The sequence below is a fragment of the Mauremys mutica genome, chromosome 1, assembly GCF_020497125.1.
Source record: "Mauremys mutica isolate MM-2020 ecotype Southern chromosome 1, ASM2049712v1, whole genome shotgun sequence".
Lineage (NCBI taxonomy): Eukaryota > Metazoa > Chordata > Testudines > Geoemydidae > Mauremys > Mauremys mutica.
In genome coordinates, this window is record NC_059072.1 from 349,011,656 (window position 1) to 349,035,054 (window position 23,399).

A 23,399-nucleotide genomic window follows, 5' to 3' on the forward strand; every position below is an offset into this window, starting at 1 on the left:
CCGCTGTTACCTATTTCTGGAATCCAACTTGAACTAAAATGTTATTAAAAAGTTTTTGTCAATGTTTATGCAACGATTCCTTCCACAATCTGTCAGGAGAGTTTGAAACTAGTGCTGGAGACACCTCTACCGCTTCAGCTAAAGGAGAAACTCCATTAGCTTTCATCCATAGTAGGCTGTTGTTTTGTATATGGATTAGCCAGTAGAGGGATGCAGATGGCCAGTTCTAGGGCAGGCAAACAGGGCCGTCACCATGGGTGCCAACTTCCAGGGAACGCCACCACACCGCTGTGCTGCCGGGCATTTTTGGCCAGCCTTTCTCTTCCCCTCTCCTCAACCGATTGGCTGACTGAGTTTTTCTTCTTTTTTTTTTGGTTTTGTTATTTGTTTTGCTTGGCTGCTGGGCATGAGGAAGGTGTTAAACACATTTTCTACCATGGCTGGCAAAATGGCTAGGACTGCTTTGGTGCTTCTGTGGATGCAACATACAACCATGTTACATTTGGATAATGTTTTTTCCCTACCATATACCTTGGTAATTTCAGGTTTCACTATGGGTCAGATTGTTTTTTACTCTAGTTTTTTGCTGTAGTGACTCCCTTGACTTTAATGGAGTCATACCAGCATACAACTCAGTGGAAAATCTTGCCCAATATTTCCCATTGGGCCAAAACCCAGCATATTTCTTTCAGATTTCCATCCCACTTTTGCACATTTATGATAAATTCAGAGAAGCATTTGAGCTTTTCAGTGCTTGTTTAACCTTTACAGTCAAAGAAATCAATTACAATTGCTAGGGCTGTCCTTCAGAAATAATAATCTGATAAATCAGTTATTTGGTGTTAGTAAAGCATGAAGAATATTCCCAAGGTTACAAATCTGAAGCTGAAACAAACAAATAAATAGAAATACAATTAGCTCTAAATACAATGGACCTAAACCCTTTAGTCTGAGATCAAGTGCTTTGTTTAAATAAATAAGAGTAAACACTTCTTATGAAGTACATTATTAATTTGTGGAACTGGCTGTTGCAGAATATGAGTGAGGCTAATAAAGTAGTCTAACGAGATTGGAAAAAGGATTAGACGCATATTGGAGTAATCAGCTGCTGCAGTTATACTAGCTAGTATGATAGTACAGTTGGATACTAAACATTACCATTCATGTTTAATAGCGGTCTGATCTGCATAACTGGTGATGCTCATAATGTAGTGTTGAAACTGACCCTAGCGGGAATGGCCTGACTGCATGGTGGAAGACACTCAGGTACTACGGTGATGAGGGGCCATATAAGAACCAAGATTGAGAGAAGACGTTGAGTTCAGGATGGTGCACTCAGCCCCCAGGGGGAAAGGAGTGCCTTGCATTGCTATCCTGCATCCTCTTTGGCTGACTCAGGAGCAGGCTTGATGGACTCTTGAGGATCACATCCGTATACTTCAGCTGAGCTGCCACCAAGTTCTCAAAGGGCCCAAGCCAAGTGTAAGATTGGGGGAAAACTGCCTGTCCCTCTAGCTGTAACCCTTACGTGTGGGGCGCTAGCTCGACTATGTCAGTATTAGGAGAGCTGTTCGTTTCCATAAATTGGCTTTTCGCAGCAATCCTCTTGTCTCCCTTCCAGGTCACAGCTCCCTATCTCCACATAGGTGCAATAGCAGCCATGGTCCTTCTGTCTTGGCCAGTGGCTTTGCATGCCTTCCGAACGCATAAAAAAGGTACAGTAGCTCTGCATTATGCTCTACAGGTGCAGCATCCACCTGGAACCTATGTGCTCTGCTTTGTGCAAATGGGAGAGATGGGGATATAGGCCAAGACTTTAAAAAATAGGTAACAATTTTGTGTGCCTCAATTTTTGTGTGCCTTGAGACACCTTAAAGCAGCTTGATTTTCAGAGTGCCCATAGCTCTTACATCAGTCTGTCAATATACTCAGTATCAAGGGGTGCACCCTTCCAGCTAGCACACTTAATGCACCAATGCTCGTTTGCCCAGTGATGCTTCCTCCCTTCCTTGCTTGAGGTTATGGCAAAGAACTTTTGTCTGAGGTAGAAAATGAATGACAAGGAGCCCCAGCTCCTCACCCGTCCTTTCTGCCGACACCTGCATCCTTGCTACATGGGGTTTCTAAATAGCCTAAGACACTGAGCCATGTGGACCAGTCAGAGCCCCACTGATTTTACTGCGGCCCTGCACTTCGTGGCGAGGCGGGGGTGGAATAGCTGTACCAGGGCTTAATGGGAGGGATTGTTATAGGAGACCCTTGTTGCAACGTCAGCAGCTCATCGCTATGTACAAATATGCAATAGCAGCGGGGAACGGGACACGGGTCATCTCCTCTGCGCCATCTGTGCTTGCTGAGATGTGTCTTCTGGAGGCTTCCCTAAGCAGTGGTCAGGGTAGAGTTCATGGCAGCACTAGTGCCGGGTAGGGCAGCTCAGGCAGCCCACCTCTCCCCTTCTCCAGGGATATCCTAGGGAGACCTTACTGAACTGAGTTTAAGTATCTTTGGTGTCCATTGTACGTAACAAATGGATTATGGATTATTGTGGGCCAGGATTCTATGTAACTTCTTGAGGGGGGAGCTGTGTCAGATGTGAGACCTGGGGGTTCAAACAACTGTACTGGATATGCAGACAAGACTGGACCCTTGGAACAAAATGGGTTAAGTGTTTTTTCCTGGGGAATACCTAGGAGGAGGTGAATGCAAATTCCCCACCTCTTGTTAGGAATCGCTCCCCCCTGCCTTTTGAAACTATGCCCTGAGGAGTGAGCCATTGTCTGCTGATCACCTGTCACTTGAGGCCAACATCAAAGGCCCATGCTTTATAAAGGAAAGACTGAACTATTCACCGGGGTGCTACTTCTGAGCTAAGGCTGTTATCAACTTGAAACCGTACAAAAAATCCTGTGTGGGGTTTGAAGGACTGACTCCTGCCAGAGACCATGGCTGGGGTTGGGGTGATCTCTGCTAAGCTTATTAGCATATATGTTGGTTCTTGTATTGTTTGTAATGTTTTCTCTGCAATGCTTTCACCTTAAGAATAAATGTGCTTGCTTATAAAGAGCGGTGTGGTAACGTGCTGGCAATTACAGCTGTTCATAGTCTCTGGAGAGAAAGCAAAATGCAGACGTTGGCCTGTTTAGGCAATCTGGCTTGCTGAGAATATCACACTGAAAGGAGGGAACTGTGCAGCCTGGAAACCCTGGTCAGGAGAGAGGTCTCCACCCAAAAGAAGTGATGGCTGAGGAGTCAGGAGACTAAGAGTGGGCGCCATTGGTGGACTATGGAGGGGGAATACATGTGTGGTTGCCCTGAAAAACGACATTGATGGCAGCCCTAGTGCCAGGGGTGGCAGCTCAGGGAGTCCATTTCTCCCCCACATCCGTCCTTCACACAAACAGCAGCACCGTAAAACATGCTTCTTCCTCAAAGCCTGTTAGCAAGTTAGAAATTCCACAGATTTGAGCGAGGGGTGTCCAGCCTGTCCGATCTGTATTGTCTCCAGAGGATCGATTCCTTGGCAGCTGGGCTGTGTCTCTAGCTTGGACAGGCGGCACTGAACACATGACAGACTCTCAGAAAATAACAGCCTCGCTGTTTCTTGGGGCCTGAGGAGAACCTTGCTCCTTACATAAGAAACACTGTGACTGACATCATAAGAAAACAAACTGCTCTGTTAGAAATTAGGTCACCCAGACTGTCCCCTGTGTCTAATACTTAGGATGCTGTAATATTTGCAACTCCCCATGCCTGCCATAACCCACAACAAAGGAATAATTGCATCTTTGAATTTTAAACCTGGCAGCAACAATGCTTTCTCTCTCTGCCCTGGCTTTCCGCACGGTGACAAGCATTAAGGTCATAATTGCCCCTTTGTTTTGCAAATCTTTCATGCCTGAGTGGGGTTAGCACAAGCCCTGATGTTCTCAGGCATGTCCGGAAAGGGGGCTAGAACTGTAAGCCTGGTGGGAAAGGCTGCCAATCCTCTTCCGTGTCTGGCTCTTGCTTGCAGTCCTGTCTCAAGCGGGTTCTTCCGAAAGCCTGTCCAGTCACTCCACGTTATAGAAGAGGCTTTCGGAAGAACCCACCTGAGATGGAGCAAGTGACTGTAGTCCCTGGTGTCATCCTTAGTATGGCAGGGAAGCTCGATGCGCTAGTGAGGACGCTTTCCCCCCCTCTGTTGGAATGTTCCAAGGACTGATGTGCAGCTGAGAGAAGTGTTGTCTAGGAGTGTAAGGGCAGGCTCCGGTGTCAGTAACTCCTGAATATGAATCCTGGCCCTGGCACACACACTCTCTCTCTCTCTCTCTCTCTCTCTCTCTGACTCACCTTCCTCTCCTGCAAAACGGTTACACTTATTTGCCTCCTTGCCAGGGGTGTTGTGAGCATTACTCAGCGACAGTATCCAAAGCAAATGCAGATGTTGAACATTCACACTGGAGCCCCTGATCTTTGCAGCTCTCACCGGTGCTATTCAGTTTGACACCCACCCTCACAGGAGATGTTAATTTGTATCTAAAATGCGGTACTCATACAGTATGTGCAAACTCCTGGTTCACCTCTCCCGACGCCACTTCTCTGCAATAAGAACCTCAGCCGATGGGAGACCATGTGGAACACAGACATGGTTGGCTTGAATGTAGCTCCCACTGCACTGTAGGGATTTCAGTCAGTCTGGTGCCTTTGTGGGAATCCCCACAGGGTACTCCAAAGTGGTCTCACTGTGACAGTATGCCTGGGGTGGGGAATGGGATGCTCTCCAAGGTACTGTACCTAACGGGAAGCTTGGCTCATAGGCAATAACTTCTCAGAGGCGCTATTTTCTTATCTTTAGTGAAAATCCCCAAATAGTTGCACACTGAGGTGCTCAGGTGCCATGGTGATGGGCCACATCTAGATGTATGGATAGGCAGACTTCTGAACTACACAGCCCGAGGAAAACCATGGAGCTGAGATCCATAGCAGGCCAATCTACCTACGTAAAAATTACTCCTGCTGTGGAAAACCATTGTTAAGGAGCTGAATTAAAAGGGATGCGTTCGCCCTCTAGGATGCACAAAGACAGTGATGCAGAGAAAGCTCCTCACTTCATCATCCTGCTTTTGAGTGTAAATGAAACTTTTAAATGCCTCTTCCTATATCATCCATCTAACAATAAATAATATTTCACCTTTATTGCAAACAACATTGACCTGCTCAGGCTCTTTCCTGTGAAGCTGAGTAAATCTTATTACATCCACATTTACAGATAGTGAAACTGAGGCACAGACTGTGACTTCCTGAAGGTGCCACAGCAAGTTAGGAGACAAACCAGAAATATGACCCAGCCGTGCTGGATCCCAGTTATCTGCTCTGACCACTAGACAGACTGGCACAGGGCATAGTTTGGAGAGATGCATGGGGTACAGAAAAGGGGATTGACTGATGGGAAGGATTTGGTGATTCAGGACACCAGACTTGGCTCAAGAGGCAAACAGCTCTGATACAAGTCAAGCCCTGAGGCAAACTCATAAGTTACCAAATTAATTAACTTTAGCCTTCCTCTTCTTTCAGTGATTCAGGCAATAATTATTGGTCCATACCTGGCTATCCTTGTCCTTCTTTTCTTGATACCTCTGGGGATGTACTCCCCCTGCATCAGAGAGGTGGGGACTCTGGGGCCCAAACCAGCCCTCATTGGACACAGAGGAGCACCAATGGTAGGTTTGGGGGAAGACGTTTGGTATCATTCTTTCATGACCTGTATTGCAGATTCCCCACCCTCACCCCAAGAGCTATGCAGTCAGCCTCTGAGGGCATAAAGGGACTCTATTTTGTTTTGGATTTGCATGCAGAAAAAGTCCTCATGATTTCATTACCATGCACCATCAGTGCGCCAGAGCTTTCTGATGATTCAGGTCTAAGAACACAGGCATTTTGGGTAGTATGGAAGTAAGCGAAAGCGACAAGGGGAACAGTTCAGAGTGACTTTTGGGCAAAGTATTATCCCTGGATAGTTCACAGCACGAGAATGAGGCAGAAGTTGGAACATAAGCACGTAAGAATATAAGAATGGCCGTACTGGGTCAGACCAAATGTCCATCTGGCCCAGTATCCTGTCTACTGACAGTGGCCAATGCCAGGTGCCCCAGAAGGACTGAACCTAACAGGTATTGATCAAGTGATCTCTCCCCTGCCATCCATCTCCACCCTCCGACAAACAGTCTAGGGACACCATTCCTTACCCATCCTGGCTAATAGCCATTAATGGACTTAACCTCCATGGAAGACCATTTAAGGTGATGATGAGAAGCTTAAAACTTGTGTGGAAGAATTTAAGAAGCCAGTGAAGTAGGTGGAGGAAGGCAGAGGTGTGGTGTGAAGATGATTTGGGTGGCTGAGTGGTAGGCCGGGGAGGTGCAGGTTATGGTAGTCAAGTCTTGAGATAACTAGAGGGCAGACTATCATCTTGGTGGTTGGAGCTGAGCGGAAGGAAGGCATTTAAAAGAAGCACCATGATTTGGTGAGAGCCTGGATTTGTGATGAAATAGCCAAAGTTGACCCCTAGGCTACAAGCCTGTATAATGGGAAGAGTGGGGATACTGTCAACAGCAACAGAGAAAGAGGAAGGGTTAGAGGTGCAGTCAAACTCTGCCTCGAACGTACTGATTTAAGGAGGAAAGTAACGTGAACAAAGCCTCCTACTCTGTTATCGACTGACTGAAGAGCTTGATGGTTTGGGGCTTGCCGTGCCCTCCAGGAGACTTGTAAATGTTGCTGGATGCTCCTAGAGTCCTGATGGGACCTAAAGACATGAAGCAAGTAAAACAGATTTTCAGCTGTTGCACAAAGTGACCTTTACTGGCTATCCCAGTGGGGCGGGGCAGCAGGGGTGGTTACCAGGAAACTGAAAGGATCCTTGGGAGTCATCTGGCGCTTGTTGAAACCGGCATTCCTTTATGTCCTCTTCCTAGCTGGCTCCAGAAAACACGGAGATGTCATTTCAGAAGACCATTGAACACGGTGGGGATGGGCTTGAGACAGACGTCACAATTAGGTAAGGGGGAAGCGCCGTGTCTCAGTGTGAAACTTCCCCGGCTAAGATTTCACTTTGACATGACACAGATACGGGCAATCAACACCCGGTAGGCTACATCCAATCCTTTGTCAACTAGTGTTTGACACAACTGCATGTCGGGCCTGTTGCCACTGTCACACTGGGACTCTGGTATTGATTTATTATTTGTATTATGTAGTGCCTAAGAGCCCTCGTCATGGACCAGAAGCCCATTGTGATAGGCACTGTGCAAAAATACAGAGCAAAGAGATGGTCCCTGACCTAAAGAGCTTACAATCTAAGCATAAAACAGCAGATACAGACAGACAGGGGAGTATAAGGAATAATTACTTTATCGTGCATCTGAGTATGTTCGACACATTACAGAAAACACATAGAAGACAGATCTCTAGCCTAATGATCTTACAACCCTCAGTGAGATTTGGATGAGGTGCAGAGAGCACAGCCAAGTTGCTTGCAATTATAACGGCATATGAGAGCATTGTATTAGTTACTTCCAGGATCTTGATATGCCAGTCCGAGTTGGAATCATTGCCCTTACACTGCTGGGTAGGGTGATCGGCTTTTGGTGTTTATGTAGCACTGTGGAAGGTATGAATATAGGCCCCCAAATCAGCAAAGCACTGAAGCACATGCCCAAGTGCTTAGCTGAGTCAGGGCTTTGAAAAGGGTAAAATTCAGCTCTCGCTTACACCTCTGTAAATCCAGCATTGCGACCCTGAAGTTGACAGAACTACGTCGATGGGTGCTAGAGAAGGACCTGGCACATGGTCTTTGCTGTATTTCTTCTTGAGATGTCAGATCTAAGTATCGTTATTTCCATTTTATAGATGGGGAAACTGAGGCATAGGGAGATGTGACCTCTCCAAGGTCACACTGCAGACAAGTGGCAGAGCTGGGAATAGAACCTAGGTTTTCTGACTCCCAGGGTATGTCTACACTGCAATCAGAGGTCTGGCTGAAACATCTAGCACTACCTGAGCTTGCTTGAATCTAGCTAGTTTGAATAACAATAGTATTGAAGTCACGGCAGTAGGAGCAGCTGCATGGGTTAGCCACACAAGTATTTACCCAGGGTCCCACGTGAGCTTGTGTAGCCCATGCTGCTGTGGCTTCACTGCTGTTGTTGGTTCACCTAGCCAGATCAAAGCTAGCTTGGGTATGTCTACACATGCTGCATTCTCACCCTTGATTGCAGTGTAGACATAGTGTAGTCTAGTGTCCTGTCCCACGTGACCTCCTATGGGATAATGCATTCTACTCTAGGTGTCGTTTTCCAGAGGGTGTCCTTTTATTAATGTCCTTCATGTATAATTAGGGCTCTACCAAATTCTCGGTCCATTTTGGTCAATTGCACAGTCAAAGCCTTTTAAAAATTGTACATTTCATGATTTCAGCTATTTAAATCTGAAATTTCACTGTATTGTAATTGTAGGGGTCGTGATCCAAAAAGGAGTTGTGTGGGGGGAGGAGTCGCAAGGTTATTGTAGGGGGTGGTTGTGCTATTGCTACCCTTCAGAGCTGGGCGCCCCACCACCATCTGCCACTCTCCAGCTGCCCAGCTCTAGAGGCAGCGCAGAAGTTAGGGTGGCAATACTGTAATGCCTCTAAAATAACCTTGCAATCCCCCTGCAATTCCCTTTTGGGTCAGGACCCGCAATCTGAGAAACACTGGTCTCCCCTGTGAAATCTGTATAGTATAGGGTAAAAGCACACAAAAGACCAGATTTCATGCGGCGAGACCAGATTTCATGGTCCGTGACGCGTTTTTCCTGGCTGTGAATTTGACAGGGCCCTCCATATAATTTTGGCCTTCCTGTCCCGTGCTCATGTTTTGAATGTTGTCCGTGTGGTGAAGAGCCCTCTCCTTTTATCATAGCTATGATGGGATCCCCTTCCTGATGCACGACAGCAACTTACAGAGGACAACAAACATCCGGGAGGTCTTTCCCAGTAACTCCACTCAGAACGCTGCATTGTTTTCCTGGGATGCCCTAGAACAGCTGAATGCAGGAAAGTGGTTCCTCAAGGTAAGATTCTTCAGAGGTCTTTCTTAAAGTGCCTGCTTCAAGGGATATGTGCTATGGTCCTGATCCAAACTCAGTGGGAGTCTTGGGATTAGTCCCAATAATTATGCAGAAAGCAGCAACACAGAAGTGTATTTTTGTTTACTAGTTTATATAACTGTGGTTCTTTATCAGGCTTAGCAATTGCATAGCAGAGATGAAGGAAAGATCTAAGCTATTCATGCAAGGCATAGACACGACCCCTAGGGGGCAGGAGAGGGGAGACTGTCCACCCACTTTTTATGTCCTGATGATTTACTCCTTAGAGCAGCTGCAGAATTAATCCCTTCTCAAACCCAGTCCAGATTTTTTTAATATGGCTGCAAGACTGATATACAGAGTCAAAGAATCGGGGTTAAAATGTAATTATGGGTTAAGGGAGAGAACATGGAGACTCATATATTTATACCAGCGACATATAGGAGGAACAAAGAAAAATGAACTCTTTTATCCCACTGAGTGCCGATGTTAGCCTAGTTCCCCCTTAGAGAAACAGGAACTGTTTGTATGCAGCTAACTCAGCCTGATTATTATTTATTTCCTTGTGTATTCATTTATTTTTAGGACACACCATTTTCATGCATGGGCTCACTGTCAAGTGCAGATCAAAAATTGGCAATGAATCAGTCAATTTACAAGCTAAGTAATTTCCTGAGACTTGCAGACAGAGCGAATAAACTTGTGATATTTGATCTCTACCGCCCTCCAGAGAAACATCCTTACAGGAACACCTGGATCAATATAACACTGGAAGTGATCCGTGACTCAGGGATTAACCCTCATCTGGTATGGTGCTGTCACTCCTCCCTCTCCTCTTTGTTGTGGTTTTTAGAATCGAAGTTTTGGGCCAGCTCCTCATAAATCAGCATCATTCCACTGACTTCACCAACGAAAGACTTAGCTCATTACATTTTATTCACCCGCTGGTGGCTAGCTGATTCAGGGACCAGTCCAGCACAATTATAAAAATGCATTTCCCCAAGACCATATTGCAACACCCATCCCCATGCTGGATAGTTTCATCTCAAATCATCCCACTGATTTTAATGAGATTGCTCGTGGGGGAAGGTGTGAGTAGGGTATTGCAGTCGAGCCCCATGCTAGCTATATGGTTTAAGATAAGTGTTGAGTCGGAATGAATGGTTGCCAATTGCTTTGAGATCCCTCAGTAAAAGGCTCAGTACCAAAGGCCAGATCCTCAGCTGGTGTAGCCCCGTTTACACTAGTTGAGGATCTGGCCCCATGACTGCAGCGTAGCATTGCCATTGTCGCCTTAAATGTTGCTCCTCATCTTTTCTTGATTATTTATATTACCATTGCACCTAGGAACCCCCCAGTCAGTCTCAGGACTCCATGACGCATGTTCATGTAAAACAATCAGAAAGGGCAGCCCTGGGATTTAGATTGCACCTCTCTGCCCTTCCCAAAACAATCTCAGTAGTTGGGCCAGTTCCCAGCTGGTGCAGCTCACAATGGGTGTACCTCTATGAGCTTCAGTGGAGTGACGCCGAGCTGTAATTCACCCTGGGTGCAGCTCCACTGGGGGAAGCTTTTGTGTAGGTAGGGCCTTTGTGCTAAGCACTTTAATGACATGGCTATGAGCCCAGTTGCCATCACCTGTTGAGACTTATGGCTACAAAGTTTGTGTACATAGGGCTCTGTGCCACCCCTCCCTGTCATTTTGGGATATGAATGCCATAATGAATTAGCTAGCTGTTTACCACTGCCATCTACTGTATGGGATTAGAAGCAGCAAAGAATCCTGTGGCACCTTATAGACTAACAGACGTTTTGCAGCATGAGCTTTCGTGGGTGAATGCCCACTTCGTCAGATGCAAGTGGTGGAAATTTCCTGGGGCAGGTATATATAAGCAAGCAAGAAGCAAGCTAGAGATAACGAGGTTAGATCAATCAGGGTGGATGAGGCCCTGTTCTAGCAGTTGAGGTGTGAAAACCAAGGGAGGAGAAACTGGTTCTGTAATTGGCAAGCCATTCACAGTCTTTGTTTAGTCCTGAGCTGATGGTGTCAAATTTGCAGATGAACTGGAGCTCAGCAGTTTCTCTTTGAAGTCTGGTCCTAAAGTTTTTGTTTTTGTTTTGTGGCCTCCCTGGCCACCTTAAGATCTGCTATTGTGTGGCCAGGGAGGTTGAAGTGTTCTCCTACAGGTTTTTGTATATTGCCATTCCTAATGTCTGATTTGTGTCCATTTATCCTTTTCCTTAGAGACTGTCCAGTTTGGCCGATGTACATAGCAGAGGGGCATTGCTGGCATATGATGGCATATATTACATTGGTGGAAGTGCAGGTGAATGAACCGGTGATGTTGTGGCTGATCTGGTTTGGTCCTGTGATGGTGTTGCTGGTGTAGATATGTGGGCAGAGTTGGCATCGAGGTTCGTTGCATGGATTGGTTCCTGAGCTAGAGTTACTATGGTGCGGTGTGCAGTTGCTGGTGAGAATATGCTTCAGATTGGCAGGTTGTCTGTGGGCGAGAACTGGTCTGCCAAGGCCTGTGAAAGTGTGGGATCATTGTCCAGGATGGGTTGTAGATCCCTGATGATGCGTTGTAGGGGTTTTAGCTGGGGACTGTATGTGATGGCCAGTGGAGTCCTGTTGGTTTCTTTCTTGGGTTTGTCTTCCAGTAGGAGGCTTCTGGGTACACGTCTGGCTCTGTTGATCTGTTTCCTTATTTCCTCGTGTGGGTACTGTAGTCTTGAGAATGCTTGGTGGAGATTTTCTAGGTGTTGGTCTCTGTCTGCGGGGTTAGAGCAGATACGGTTGTACCTCAGTGCTTGGCTGTAGACAATGGATCTTGTGGTGTGTCCGGGATGGAAGCTGGAGGCATGAAGGTAGGCATAGCGGTCGGTAGGTTTTCGGTATAGGGTGGTGTTGATGTGACCATCACTTATTTGCACCGTGGTGTCTAGGAAGTGGACCTCCCGTGTAGATTGGTCCAGGCTGAGGTTGATGGAGGGGTGGAAGCTGTTGAAATCGTGGTGGAATTTTTCCAGAGTCTCCTTCCCATGGGTCCAGATGATGAAGATGTCATCGATGTAGCGTAGGTAGAGAAGGGGCGTGAGTGGACGGGAGCTGAGGAAGCGTTGTTCCAGGTCGGCCATAAAAATATTGGCATATTGTGGGGCCATACGGGTGCCCATAGCGGTGCCACTGATCTGGAGATATATATTGTCAGCAAATTTGAAATAGTTGTGTGTGAGGATAAAGCCACAGAGCTCAGCAACCAGGTGTGCTGTGGCATCATCAGGGATACTGTTCCTGACAGCTTGTATTCCATCAGTATGTGGGATGTTCTGCGTTCTGCACAACCTAAGTCGTGCAGAACGCAATGCCATCCACAGCCTCAGAAACCATCCTGACATTATAATCAAAGAGGCTGATAAAGGAGGTGCTGTTGTCATCATGAACAGGTCTGACTACCAAAAGGAGGCCGCCAGACAACTCTCCAATACTAAATTTTACAGGCTACTTCCCTCAGATCCCACTGAGGAATACACTAAGAAACTGCACCATCTACTCAGGACACTCCCTACACTAACACCAGAACTAATCAACATACCCTTAGAGCCCCGACCAGGGTTATTCTATCTACTACCCAAGATCCACAAACCTGGAAATCCTGGACGCCCCATCATCTCGGGCATTGGAACTCTCACTGAAGGACTGTCTGGATATGTAGACTCTCTACTCAGACCCTATGCTACCAGCACTCCCAGCTATCTCCGTGACACCACTGATTTCCTGAGGAAACTACAATGCATTGGTGACCTTCCAGAAAACACCATCCTGGCCACCATGGATGTAGAGGCTCTCTACACAAACATCCCACATACTGATGGAATACAAGCTGTCAGGAACAGTATCCCTGATGATGCCACAGCACACCTGGTTGCTGAGCTCTGTGGCTTTATCCTCACACACAACTATTTCAAATTTGCTGACAATATATATCTCCAGATCAGTGGCACCGCTATGGGCACCCGTATGGCCCCACAATATGCCAATATTTTTATGGCCGACCTGGAACAACGCTTCCTCAGCTCCCGTCCACTCACGCCCCTTCTCTACCTACGCTACATCGATGACATCTTCATCATCTGGACCCATGGGAAGGAGACTCTGGAAAAATTCCACCACGATTTCAACAGCTTCCACCCCTCCATCAACCTCAGCCTGGACCAATCTACACGGGAGGTCCACTTCCTAGACACCACGGTGCAAATAAGTGATGGTCACATCAACACCACCCTATACCGAAAACCTACCGACCGCTATGCCTACCTTCATGCCTCCAGCTTCCATCCCGGACACACCACAAGATCCATTGTCTACAGCCAAGCACTGAGGTACAACCGTATCTGCTCTAACCCCGCAGACAGAGACCAACACCTAGAAAATCTCCACCAAGCATTCTCAAGACTACAGTACCCACACGAGGAAATAAGGAAACAGATCAACAGAGCCAGACGTGTACCCAGAAGCCTCCTACTGGAAGACAAACCCAAGAAAGAAACCAACAGGACTCCACTGGCCATCACATACAGTCCCCAGCTAAAACCCCTACAACGCATCATCAGGGATCTACAACCCATCCTGGACAATGATCCCACACTTTCACAGGCCTTGGGTGGCAGACCAGTTCTCGTCCACAGACAACCTGCCAACCTGAAGCATATTCTCACCAGCAACTGCACACCGCACCATAGTAACTCTAGCTCAGGAACCAATCCATGCAACAAACCTCGATGCCAACTCTGCCCACATATCTACACCAGCAACACCATCACAGGACCAAACCAGATCAGCCACAACATCACCGGTTCATTCACCTGCACTTCCACCAATGTAATATATGCCATCATATGCCAGTAATGCCCCTCTGCTATGTACATCGGCCAAACTGGACAGTCTCTAAGGAAAAGGATAAATGGACACAAATCAGACATTAGGAATGGCAATATACAAAAACCTGTAGGAGAACACTTCAACCTCCCTGGCCACACAATAGCAGATCTTAAGGTGGCCATCCTACAGCAAAAAAACTTTAGGACCAGACTTCAAAGAGAAACTGCTGAGCTCCAGTTCATCTGCAAATTTGACACCATCAGCTCAGGACTAAACAAAGACTGTGAATGGCTTGCCAATTACAGAACCAGTTTCTCCTCCCTTGGTTTTCACACCTCAACTGCTAGAACAGGGCCTCATCCACCCTGATTGATCTAACCTCGTTATCTCTAGCTTGCTTCTTGCTTGCTTATATATACCTGCCCCAGGAAATTTCCACCACTTGCATCTGAAGAAGTGGGTATTCACCCACGAAAGCTCATGCTGCAAAACGTCTGTTAGTCTATAAGGTGCCACAGGATTCTTTGCTGCTTCTACAGAACCAGACTAACACGGCTACCCCTCTGATGTATGGGATTAGAACTCCCTGTATGTCATATGCCCTATAGTGCTAATGGAGATTCTCCATGCCCTCGTGTGAAAAGGGCCTGAAGATCCACGTTCTATCCCTGCTTTTGCCATGTGCAGTTAGGTACTGCTGTGGTGTGCAGCAATAACAAGTGCAAACTTCCAAGGAGCCAAAGACATATTTCAAAAGGTGTCCATCTCATCAGGCTGCGTGGGGACTAAATTAAATAGTTACCCATCTGAGCAGGCTGTGTGGGGGCAAAAGTGCCCAGAGAGCTTTGGATGGAGGGTACTACAGAAGTACCAAGTATTCTGACAAATGTAGCTCCTGTTAATGATCAGTGTCGGAGGCTCCTGGGAGAGGTTAAAATCCCTGTAATGTTCCTGGCCAGATGTGCACTGCTTTACTGCAGCAAGGAGATTCAGGTTCCTTCCTGACACCTGTGGTGATCATCCTCTGAGGTACTGCATTTGATTTCCCTTATTTTAGCAGGTATAAATACAAATATTGGTCTGTAAAATTATCCAGTGCTTTTAAAGATCCAGATCCAGTATCTGACTGCCTGGCCTCCTGTAGCAAGGAGTTCCACAGGCCCATTGACAGAACAGCCTAAGTCACATCGCTGTAGTATTTGAGCATGTATTTTTATTTTAAATTTACCCACTGCAGAAGCAGATCTGACCTGTGTTTGAATGTACCTGGCATGTCATTGCGTGATTCCCCTCTTTCCTCATATTATGGGACTACGTAGAAGACAAGGGATATCCCTGTTAACTCACTAGCTGCCGTTGTTACTCACAGGTCCTGTGGCTGGACAACACTATGAGGTCCTTTGTTCAGGCTGTAGCTCCCGGGTTTCAGCACACCATGGCCAGTAAGGCCCCAGTTGATCAGCTATTGAGAGACAATATTGTGAAGCTCAATCTAGTCTATTCTGCAATGTCCAGTGAAGATATCCGGTAGGTTGCTGTACACGCCTCATATAGGCGGCAAGACACTTCAGTGGAATTGCAAAAAACCTGCACATGTAATATGCCAGTTTAGTACATGTGGTTATGGCTCCCTCTAGTGATTGGCACCAGTGACTATAACAGTCTGGTACTTAACTCCTAACTACAGGAGTAGCTCCATGAAAGTCTCAAGCTCAGTCCCCACTGATGAGCATCTGCATGGGAGCTGCATGAGTCTTTTGTTTGGGGAAGCTACTTCCAGGAGCATTGGAAGCTTCCGAGAAGTGGGGGGCCACCAGCACTTGGACCGTGGTCCCACCCCCTGATTCACCCCTCCGCTTTTGAGGCCCTGCCTGCGCTCCACCCCTTCCCCTCCACCCCCCGTGGCCACATCTGCACTCTTCCCCGAGGCCCTGCCCTCGCGCCGCCTCTTCCCTCACGGCCCCACCCCTGCCATTTTAAGGGCAAGCGCCATGGGGGAGGGGGTGGAGAGGCACAAGCAGTGGGCGGCGCCTTGGGGGAAGAATCAGAGTGGGGGTGGGAAGAGGCCACGGGTGGGGAGGAGGGAGAGCACAAGCAGGGTCTCATGAGGGAGGGGCGGGGTGGAGCAGGGGGGGCAGGGCCATGGGTCCGGGTGCCGGTGGCCTCCTCACTTCTAGGGAGCTTCCGGCACTCCTGCTCCCAGGGCGCAAAGGTGGCAGGCCTCCAAAAAGAGGTGACCCACATCGGCCATTTGCCAGCCTCTTTTATTTTGGGGAGTACGTACGTGGTCATGATAAGTCCAACTGCCACTGAAGTTGATGTCATAGTAGGTGACTTTTTGCTGAGATCCCAGTGAATCGGTGGTAGTAATGGAAGGAGATCCCAGGAGTCCTGACTCCCTGCTTTTTCCATTGATTGCAACAGGTGGTGGATCATCCCCAAACTCAGAGTGCTGAATGTGATGTAAATTGACACACAGCATTAGCTATTCAACTGCCTGGCGTTCCTTTGATTTTATCTACGTGCACAGTAAAGCTCCATCCTGATTATACTAAAGTGCCTTGTTGAATCACAGCTTTGGCGCCTAATAGTTTTACCTTCATTTTCAGATCCCAAATTTATTGGACTTTTCCTCTGTACTTCAGAAACTGTGCTGCAGTTGTGCTAACAGTAATGAGATTCATCATGCCGATTACATGTAAAGGGGTGCCTTATTATAGAAAAGGAGTAACTGATATATATGGCCCTACTTCATTCACGATATTGTGGAAATTGTGGAACCTGCAATATTTGGCTTCCGCCACAATTTTGATTTTAATTAGCTTACTTTGCATAATCCAGTATTTTGCATACATTTTGAATGCACAGTTAGTACTACTCTAACATTCAATGCCTGCAAAATGTAAAAGGCGAAAGTGACTGGACTCGATTTCTACAGCAGTTGTTTTAAGACTTCTGAATTTTGTATTGTACCGGTCACTTTTTTTAATGACTGTAATATAGTTGCAGCAAAATGTTTGGCTATCAAAAAATTAGCAGGCATAACATAATACTTGAGTGTTGATATCATTTCAGCAATTTTTTTCTTAAACAAATAGATCTACTCTGGCGTTTCCCAATTACCGCTATTAATAAAAGTCCATTATTATTTTCCAGTGATTTTTCCACATCTGGTCTGAAACTCAGCGGCAAATATTTGAAGGTCATCCTGTGATTCAAGCAGGGCCTTACTATTATGTATCTATAGCTCATCATCGTTGGCATGGCTAAATAATGAATTGGCAAGTGACCACTGCCCCCTAGTGGATGATTTTTAGGAGACAGAACCCTCTAGAATCAGGGGTGGGCAAACTTTTTGGCCCAAGGGCCGCATTGGGTTTCGTAAATTGTATGGAGGGCTGGTTAGGGGAGGGAGTTGTGGCCTGGCCCCCACCTCCTATCTGTCCCCCCCCCCGGGACTCTTTGCCCATCCAACTCCCCCGTTCCCTGACGGCCCCTCTGAGACCCCTGCCCCATCCACACTCCCCTGTCCCCTGACTGCCCCTGGACTCCCGCCGCCCCATCCAACCCCTCCTCTCATTCCTGACATCCCCTCCCCCCTGGGACCCCTGCCCCATCCAACCACCCCTTCTCCCTGTCCCCTGATCGCCCCTGGAGCCGCTGCCCCTGACTGCCCCTGGACTCCCGCCGCCCCATCCAACCCCTCCTCTCATTCCTGACAGCCCCCCACCCTCCGGGACCCCTGCCCCATCCAACCCCCCTTCTCCTTGTTCCCTGACTGCCCCCGGAACTCCTGCCCATGACTGCCCCCCGCTACCCCATCCAACCTCCCCTCTTTCCTGACTGCCCCCCCCCAGGACCCCTGCACCTATTCAACCTCCAGTTTCCCCGCCGACCACCATCCACACACACCCCCGACCACCACCCTGCCCTCTATCCAACCCCCGCTGCTCCCTGCCCCCTTACCGTGCTTCCTGGAGCACCAGTGGCTGGCGGCACTACAGCCGTGTGGCCCGGCTGGAGCTGGGCCACACAGCCGCTGCCACCGCCACCACCACACAGCTCAGAGCACTGGGTCAGGCCGGGCTCTGCAGCTGAGCTGCCCCAGGAGCTCACAGCTCCACTGCCCCAGAGCATTGTGCCGGCGGTGCAGTGAGCTGAAGCTGGGTGGGAGGGGGGACAGCGGGGGATGGGGCCGGGGGCTAACCTCCCGGGCCAGGAGCTCAGGGGCTAGGCAGGACAGTCTCGCGGGCCATAGTTTACCCACCTCTGCTCTAGAACTGTACTATCACCGCCACAAGTTTACAGTACTTTGAAAATGTAAAATCTCAAAGGAAAGGGCTCACATTTCAGCCAGTATTTTCTAGAATGGTTCTGTCTCGTGACAAACTCAGCTCTGCTGTTCTGCTTTCTCTCTGTGGCTGGAATTTCTGCTGTTCCCAAACAGCAAGAGCACTTCAGTTGTCAAAAAAGCAGCAGTTTAATGCTTTGAGTTAGAAAAGGTTGACGCACCTTCCAACACCGCTTGTTCCAAAATTTCAAGCAGAGTTACCAACAGTTTAGTGTTCCACTGTTTCGAGTTAAATTGTACAACAAATATTGACACTGAAAATATAACTATTTAGAACATTTGCTTTAACAATCTAAAAAGAATGGTCATATTTTGTTAAGGTTCCATTTAGGAATGATTTATAAAGGGTTAGTAAATGATGAACAGATGTTATAAGCATGTTGCAAACATGAGAACCAGGTGTTATAGATGGTTATAAGGCCATCAGTAGAAGGTGTTACAGATGGGTGTAAACTGAGCTTATAAGCGACCCGTTAGACTCTATAACAATTCATTGACTATTGATTAAAACAGCTAATCATTAACGCTTTATAAAGTGAACCTTAATACAAAAGCATGACTGAAAGAACCCTGTTTTTACATTGTTATTCAAATGTCTGTCCTCAGAGGATCAAACGTTCCAGTTTGGCCAATCATAACTGACATCAGTCTTTTCATATAATCAGCTGGTTGGCCAGTCTTGGCCTCGTCCACTCCGATGCTCTCGAACTCCCAAGGCAATCCCCCTCAATGGACTCTTAGCACTCCACTGATATGGCCCAAAGGGAGGCCATTTGCCCTTAAAGTTGCTTTTTGGTTGAGGCAAACACGTTTTTGTATTTTAAAGGAAATACGCTCAGGCCAACATCACCACCAACCTCTATGTGATCAGTGAGCCATGGCTCTTCTCTCTGGCCTGGTGCGTTGGAGTGCACTCTGTGACCACCAATGCCGTACAGTTCCTGAAGGACATCAACCGACCTCTCTTCCTCATGGTAAGGGGAAAAAAACCAGCCCTGCTCTCTGGTAGCGAGGGACCCAAAAGACTATCTGGGGGCTGATGGTCATGTGTGCCTTTTATTATATAGAGAGATACCTATCTCATAGAGCTGGAAGGGATCTTGAAAGGTTATGCAGTCTAGTCCCCTGCCTTCACAGCAGGACCAAGTACTGTCCCTGACAGATTTTTGCCACAGGTCCCTAAATGGCCCCACTCAAGGATTGAGCTCACAACCCTGGGTTTAGCAGGCTAATGCGCAAACCACAGAGCTATCCCTCCCCCTTTGTGGGACAAGTTCATCCCTGCAGTGGGGCAGAGTGGGTGGGGATACCTCTGCGACCAGACACAAGCTAGGGCAACGTCCTCAGTGGCACCAGCCTTGTTCTCTCCCCATTCCTCTGAACTTGGAACACCTCTGTCCCTGGGAGTACTTTGGTGGCAGTGCATAGGCCCCCCTACACCAGTATTCCCTGAGGGAAGGGGTGAGGAATTAGCCCTTTCCCTGCCATCTCTTTGGACCAGCCACATTGGCACAAAGGAGCACCGAAGCACTGATGGTTCAGACCCAATGGCCACATTCTGGCTATTAATAGGAATAAAATGGAACGTACCCACTGGCAAAACATCCCTGGTGTGGCTGAAAAATGCAACTGAGCCGAGGCCTGCTAGAGCTGAGAGACTCAGGCCTTGAGAAGAGGGGAAACTAACCAATTTTGGAGAGCCCCGGCAGAGCTGGGGCTCCACCCACCTGAGGAGACATCCTCCTGCCTGCTGAGGGAGGTGGTCTGTCTAGAAGCCCCCTGACCCCACTGGTGGTCTAGGCTGTGTGGCACCTCTTGCAGCACCCTAGCTTCTTGCTCATGCATGATCTGGAGGCAGAGGCCCAAGGAAAAGGAGCACACCTTACTTTGGTGGGAGAAGCTTGTGTTTTCCTCCAGCCACTCCAAGAAGCTGGTCTGACAGACCCATGGAGCTCACCTTATTTATCCAGACCCCTCCGAATACCCTGCTGGGTGAAGGGGTCTCCTGTGCTGTTGGTCCCTTCCATAACCTGCCCACCCTGAAGATTCCTACGTTTCACACATAGCCACAGGGCTGCTTTCAAGCTCACACATTGGATATATAAGCCCAGATAGGCCAAACCTGCAAAGTTTAGACCCAAATCGTGACTTTCCCAATGGTCAGAGGCCTTTAGATTTAGGGATTTGGTTCAACCTGTTCTAGGGATATGGACAAAGTTCTCATCTGGAGCTTCCTGGGATTCATATCCAGGGATTTGGGGTGGGCCTGTTGCAGTGTTCCCCAAACATTTCAGGGTCACGTCCCTCCCTTACCTCTGTCTGTGCCTCCCCCTGCCCCCCCCCAAGCTGGGGCTGAGAGTGGGGCCACATCTCACAGGGCGGGGGAGGGGGAATGCGGACAGAGGTAAGGGGGGGCCTAGGGTGGGGCTGGGGCTGGGACCGAGGCCCATGGCTGGGTGTGGAGCCACGCTGAGGCTGGGGCCAGAGCCAGGCATGGGGCTGTGAGTCTGGGCCATGGCCTGGGCCCTTTCACCCCCCCCCCTCAAATGTTCCTCTGTGCCCCCCTAGCGGACTGTTGAGTAGTCAGCAGGCCAGGATTTAGGCAGCATCTGAATGGTGACATCGCAGTTGTATTTCATCTTGGAGCTGGACAGCCAGAGAACTACAGATTCTGTCTGTATTAGGGTGACCAGATGTCCCGATTTTATAGGGACAGTCCTGATTTTTGGGTCTTTTTCTTATATAGGCTCCTATGACTCCCTCCATCCCCATCCTGATTTTTCACACTTGCTATCTGGTCGCCCTAGACTCTGTGTCCAGTCACCTCACTGAAGGATATTCATTCCAATTGAGTCCAGGCTCCTCTCTGCTGCCAGGGACACAGCAGGCCCCAATTTCTGGGTACCTTGATGAACGCTAGGCCATCCAGACAGGAGGCAACACCAAGCGAGGTGGCAGCTCCTTTCAAATGTCAGCAAACTCTAAACATCAGCAGGAAGGTGTCATACAAGGGGCAGTCAGGTTAATCATCCAAACTGCATACAAAAATCAGATGTTTGCCAGTATTACTTAGACTAAACTCTTGCTGCTGGACACGTTCTCTGTTGTTCTCTTCCAGACCCCAAAGGAGTACAGAATAATGTGGCTTCTCACAGATGTAGTCGCAGCCCTGCTCATCTCACTCATATTTGCTCTGCATTGGTAAATATCCTGCTGCTATAATCTCTGGGGATGTTGAAGGCCGCAAACCTCTTAGGGATGGGTCAAACCCGATGATACAAAGGGCCTGTCTACACTGCAAAGTTAAGTTGACACCAGGCAGTTTATGTTGACCTAACTATGAGGTCTACACACTGCCATCCCCCCCTCCCGGCTTTAACTTGCCTGCTACGCCGACCTAATAAAACCATCTTGACGAGAGACGTTACGCTTAGGGTGACATATTTAGAGCAACGCAGTGTCAGTGTAAACGCTGCGTTGCTTACGTCGGCCTCCAGAAGGGATCCCACAATGCCCCCCGTGACCGCTCTGGTCACCGGTTTGAACTCCGCTGCCCTGCACCTCCCCTGTTAATGCCCCTCCCCTGTTAACGTCCTGGGAAGCTTTGAAATTGCTCTTCCTGTTTGCGCCAGTGCAGAGCTCATATAGCAGCTGCCGAGCTGAGCACGCCGGCTCCCCACGGCAAAGACGCTCCTGCCTGGAGTGCACAGGAGGTGGTGGATCTCCTGGGTCTGCGGGGAGAGGAGGTTGTGCAGGCCCGGCTCCACTCCAGCCTCAGGGATTTGCTTGGGAGCATGGAGATGAAGGACTATGGCGTAGCGGCAGGCATAGCAAGGCAAGGGAGGCAAATAGTTGCTCTGGTGCGGCTCCACAGGCATGCAGCTTTTACAAGGATGGGGCTGGCATCAGAGTGGTATTATATGGGTGGGAGGCTGCTGGGGAGAGCAGTCAGGGTGGGGGTCTGGGAGCTTAGCCTCAGGCTGTCAGAAAAGGCGGCATGATTTTAAGAAAGAATGAAAAGAAACAGAATTAAAACTTTCTCTGGACAAGTGAAAACCGATACCACTGGCATTGACCTTTTCACAGCGATGTAAACTGTGTGGGGTTAAATTACTGATGGAGGGTGGGAAATTGATACAGTTTTTGGACACCCACTGTAGATTATTCATGAGAGATTTACTTCTCCTGAGGAAGGTTTTTGTGTTAAAACAAAACCTAGTTTTCAAGACACCTTTACTTTAGTAAATTCCCTGCCCCGTCCCCCATTCCATGTATCTTCTAGGGCCGCAGCAGTACCATAGGCACTCCACCCTTGCGGGAGAGTAAACACAATGACAGCCACGCACACACCTGTGCTTGTGACTTCCCTGTTCCTTTCCCTTTAAAGATACTTTCCCCTGAATGTATGATGGTTCCCTCAGCATTACACAGGGGTATGTTTGCATGGGAGTGGAATAAAAATCTACTTATGGAAACACAATTTATTTTTATTATTCTCCATTACCGACAATACTAATAGGTGCATGTGCATTGCAAGGGTCGGAGCACGGTGCAAACAAACAATGCCAGGCTCAGCACACTACAGCTACACATATTACTTTGGCTCCATGTTAAAGGTCAAGATCTCCCTCAGAAGAATAGCTCCCTTGCTCCCCAGCTTCTCTTAGAGCTTTGTGTTCATAATGCGCAGCTCGATACTGAAGAGCAGTGCAGGAGCCATGCTTTCTGACAGAGATGGCTGGCTCACAGGTTACCAGAGCAGTTGAAATGCAGTTGGAAACCTACAAGGATGCCCAAGGAATGATGGGATTGAGAAACCTGCATCATGTGATGCTGAATTTGCCCCCATGAGGCATTGCAAACCCTTCCCAAAGCATCCTATGGCCAGTTGCACAGTGGGAAAGTGACCCATAGTGCACTACTCTGTGTCAATGCAAGAGCTGCTACTGTGGATGTGCTCCGCCGACACAAGGAGCATAGTGTGGCCATGCAACAGCGGCTTAATTACAGCGGTGGCTGTACGTCACCATAATGCAATTTAACTTTGTAGTGTAAACATAG

General features: G+C 48.2%; 1 protein-coding gene across 2 annotated transcripts in view; it reads left to right on the forward strand.

The window, feature by feature from the left end:
* The window catches only part of GDPD4 (glycerophosphodiester phosphodiesterase domain containing 4), a 49,107-nt gene that overhangs the window by 21,476 nt on the left and 4,232 nt on the right, over window positions 1–23,399 (forward strand). For both annotated transcript variants that reach the window (XM_044983773.1, XM_044983783.1), the window contains exons 8-15: window positions 1,622–1,715; window positions 5,554–5,699; window positions 6,954–7,036; window positions 8,937–9,087; window positions 9,688–9,909; window positions 15,357–15,514; window positions 19,165–19,312; window positions 21,457–21,539. In XM_044983773.1, coding sequence (XP_044839708.1) covers window positions 1,622–1,715; window positions 5,554–5,699; window positions 6,954–7,036; window positions 8,937–9,087; window positions 9,688–9,909; window positions 15,357–15,514; window positions 19,165–19,312; window positions 21,457–21,539 — 1,085 coding nt within the window. The remainder of the gene's footprint in view (window positions 1–1,621; window positions 1,716–5,553; window positions 5,700–6,953; window positions 7,037–8,936; window positions 9,088–9,687; window positions 9,910–15,356; window positions 15,515–19,164; window positions 19,313–21,456; window positions 21,540–23,399) is intronic.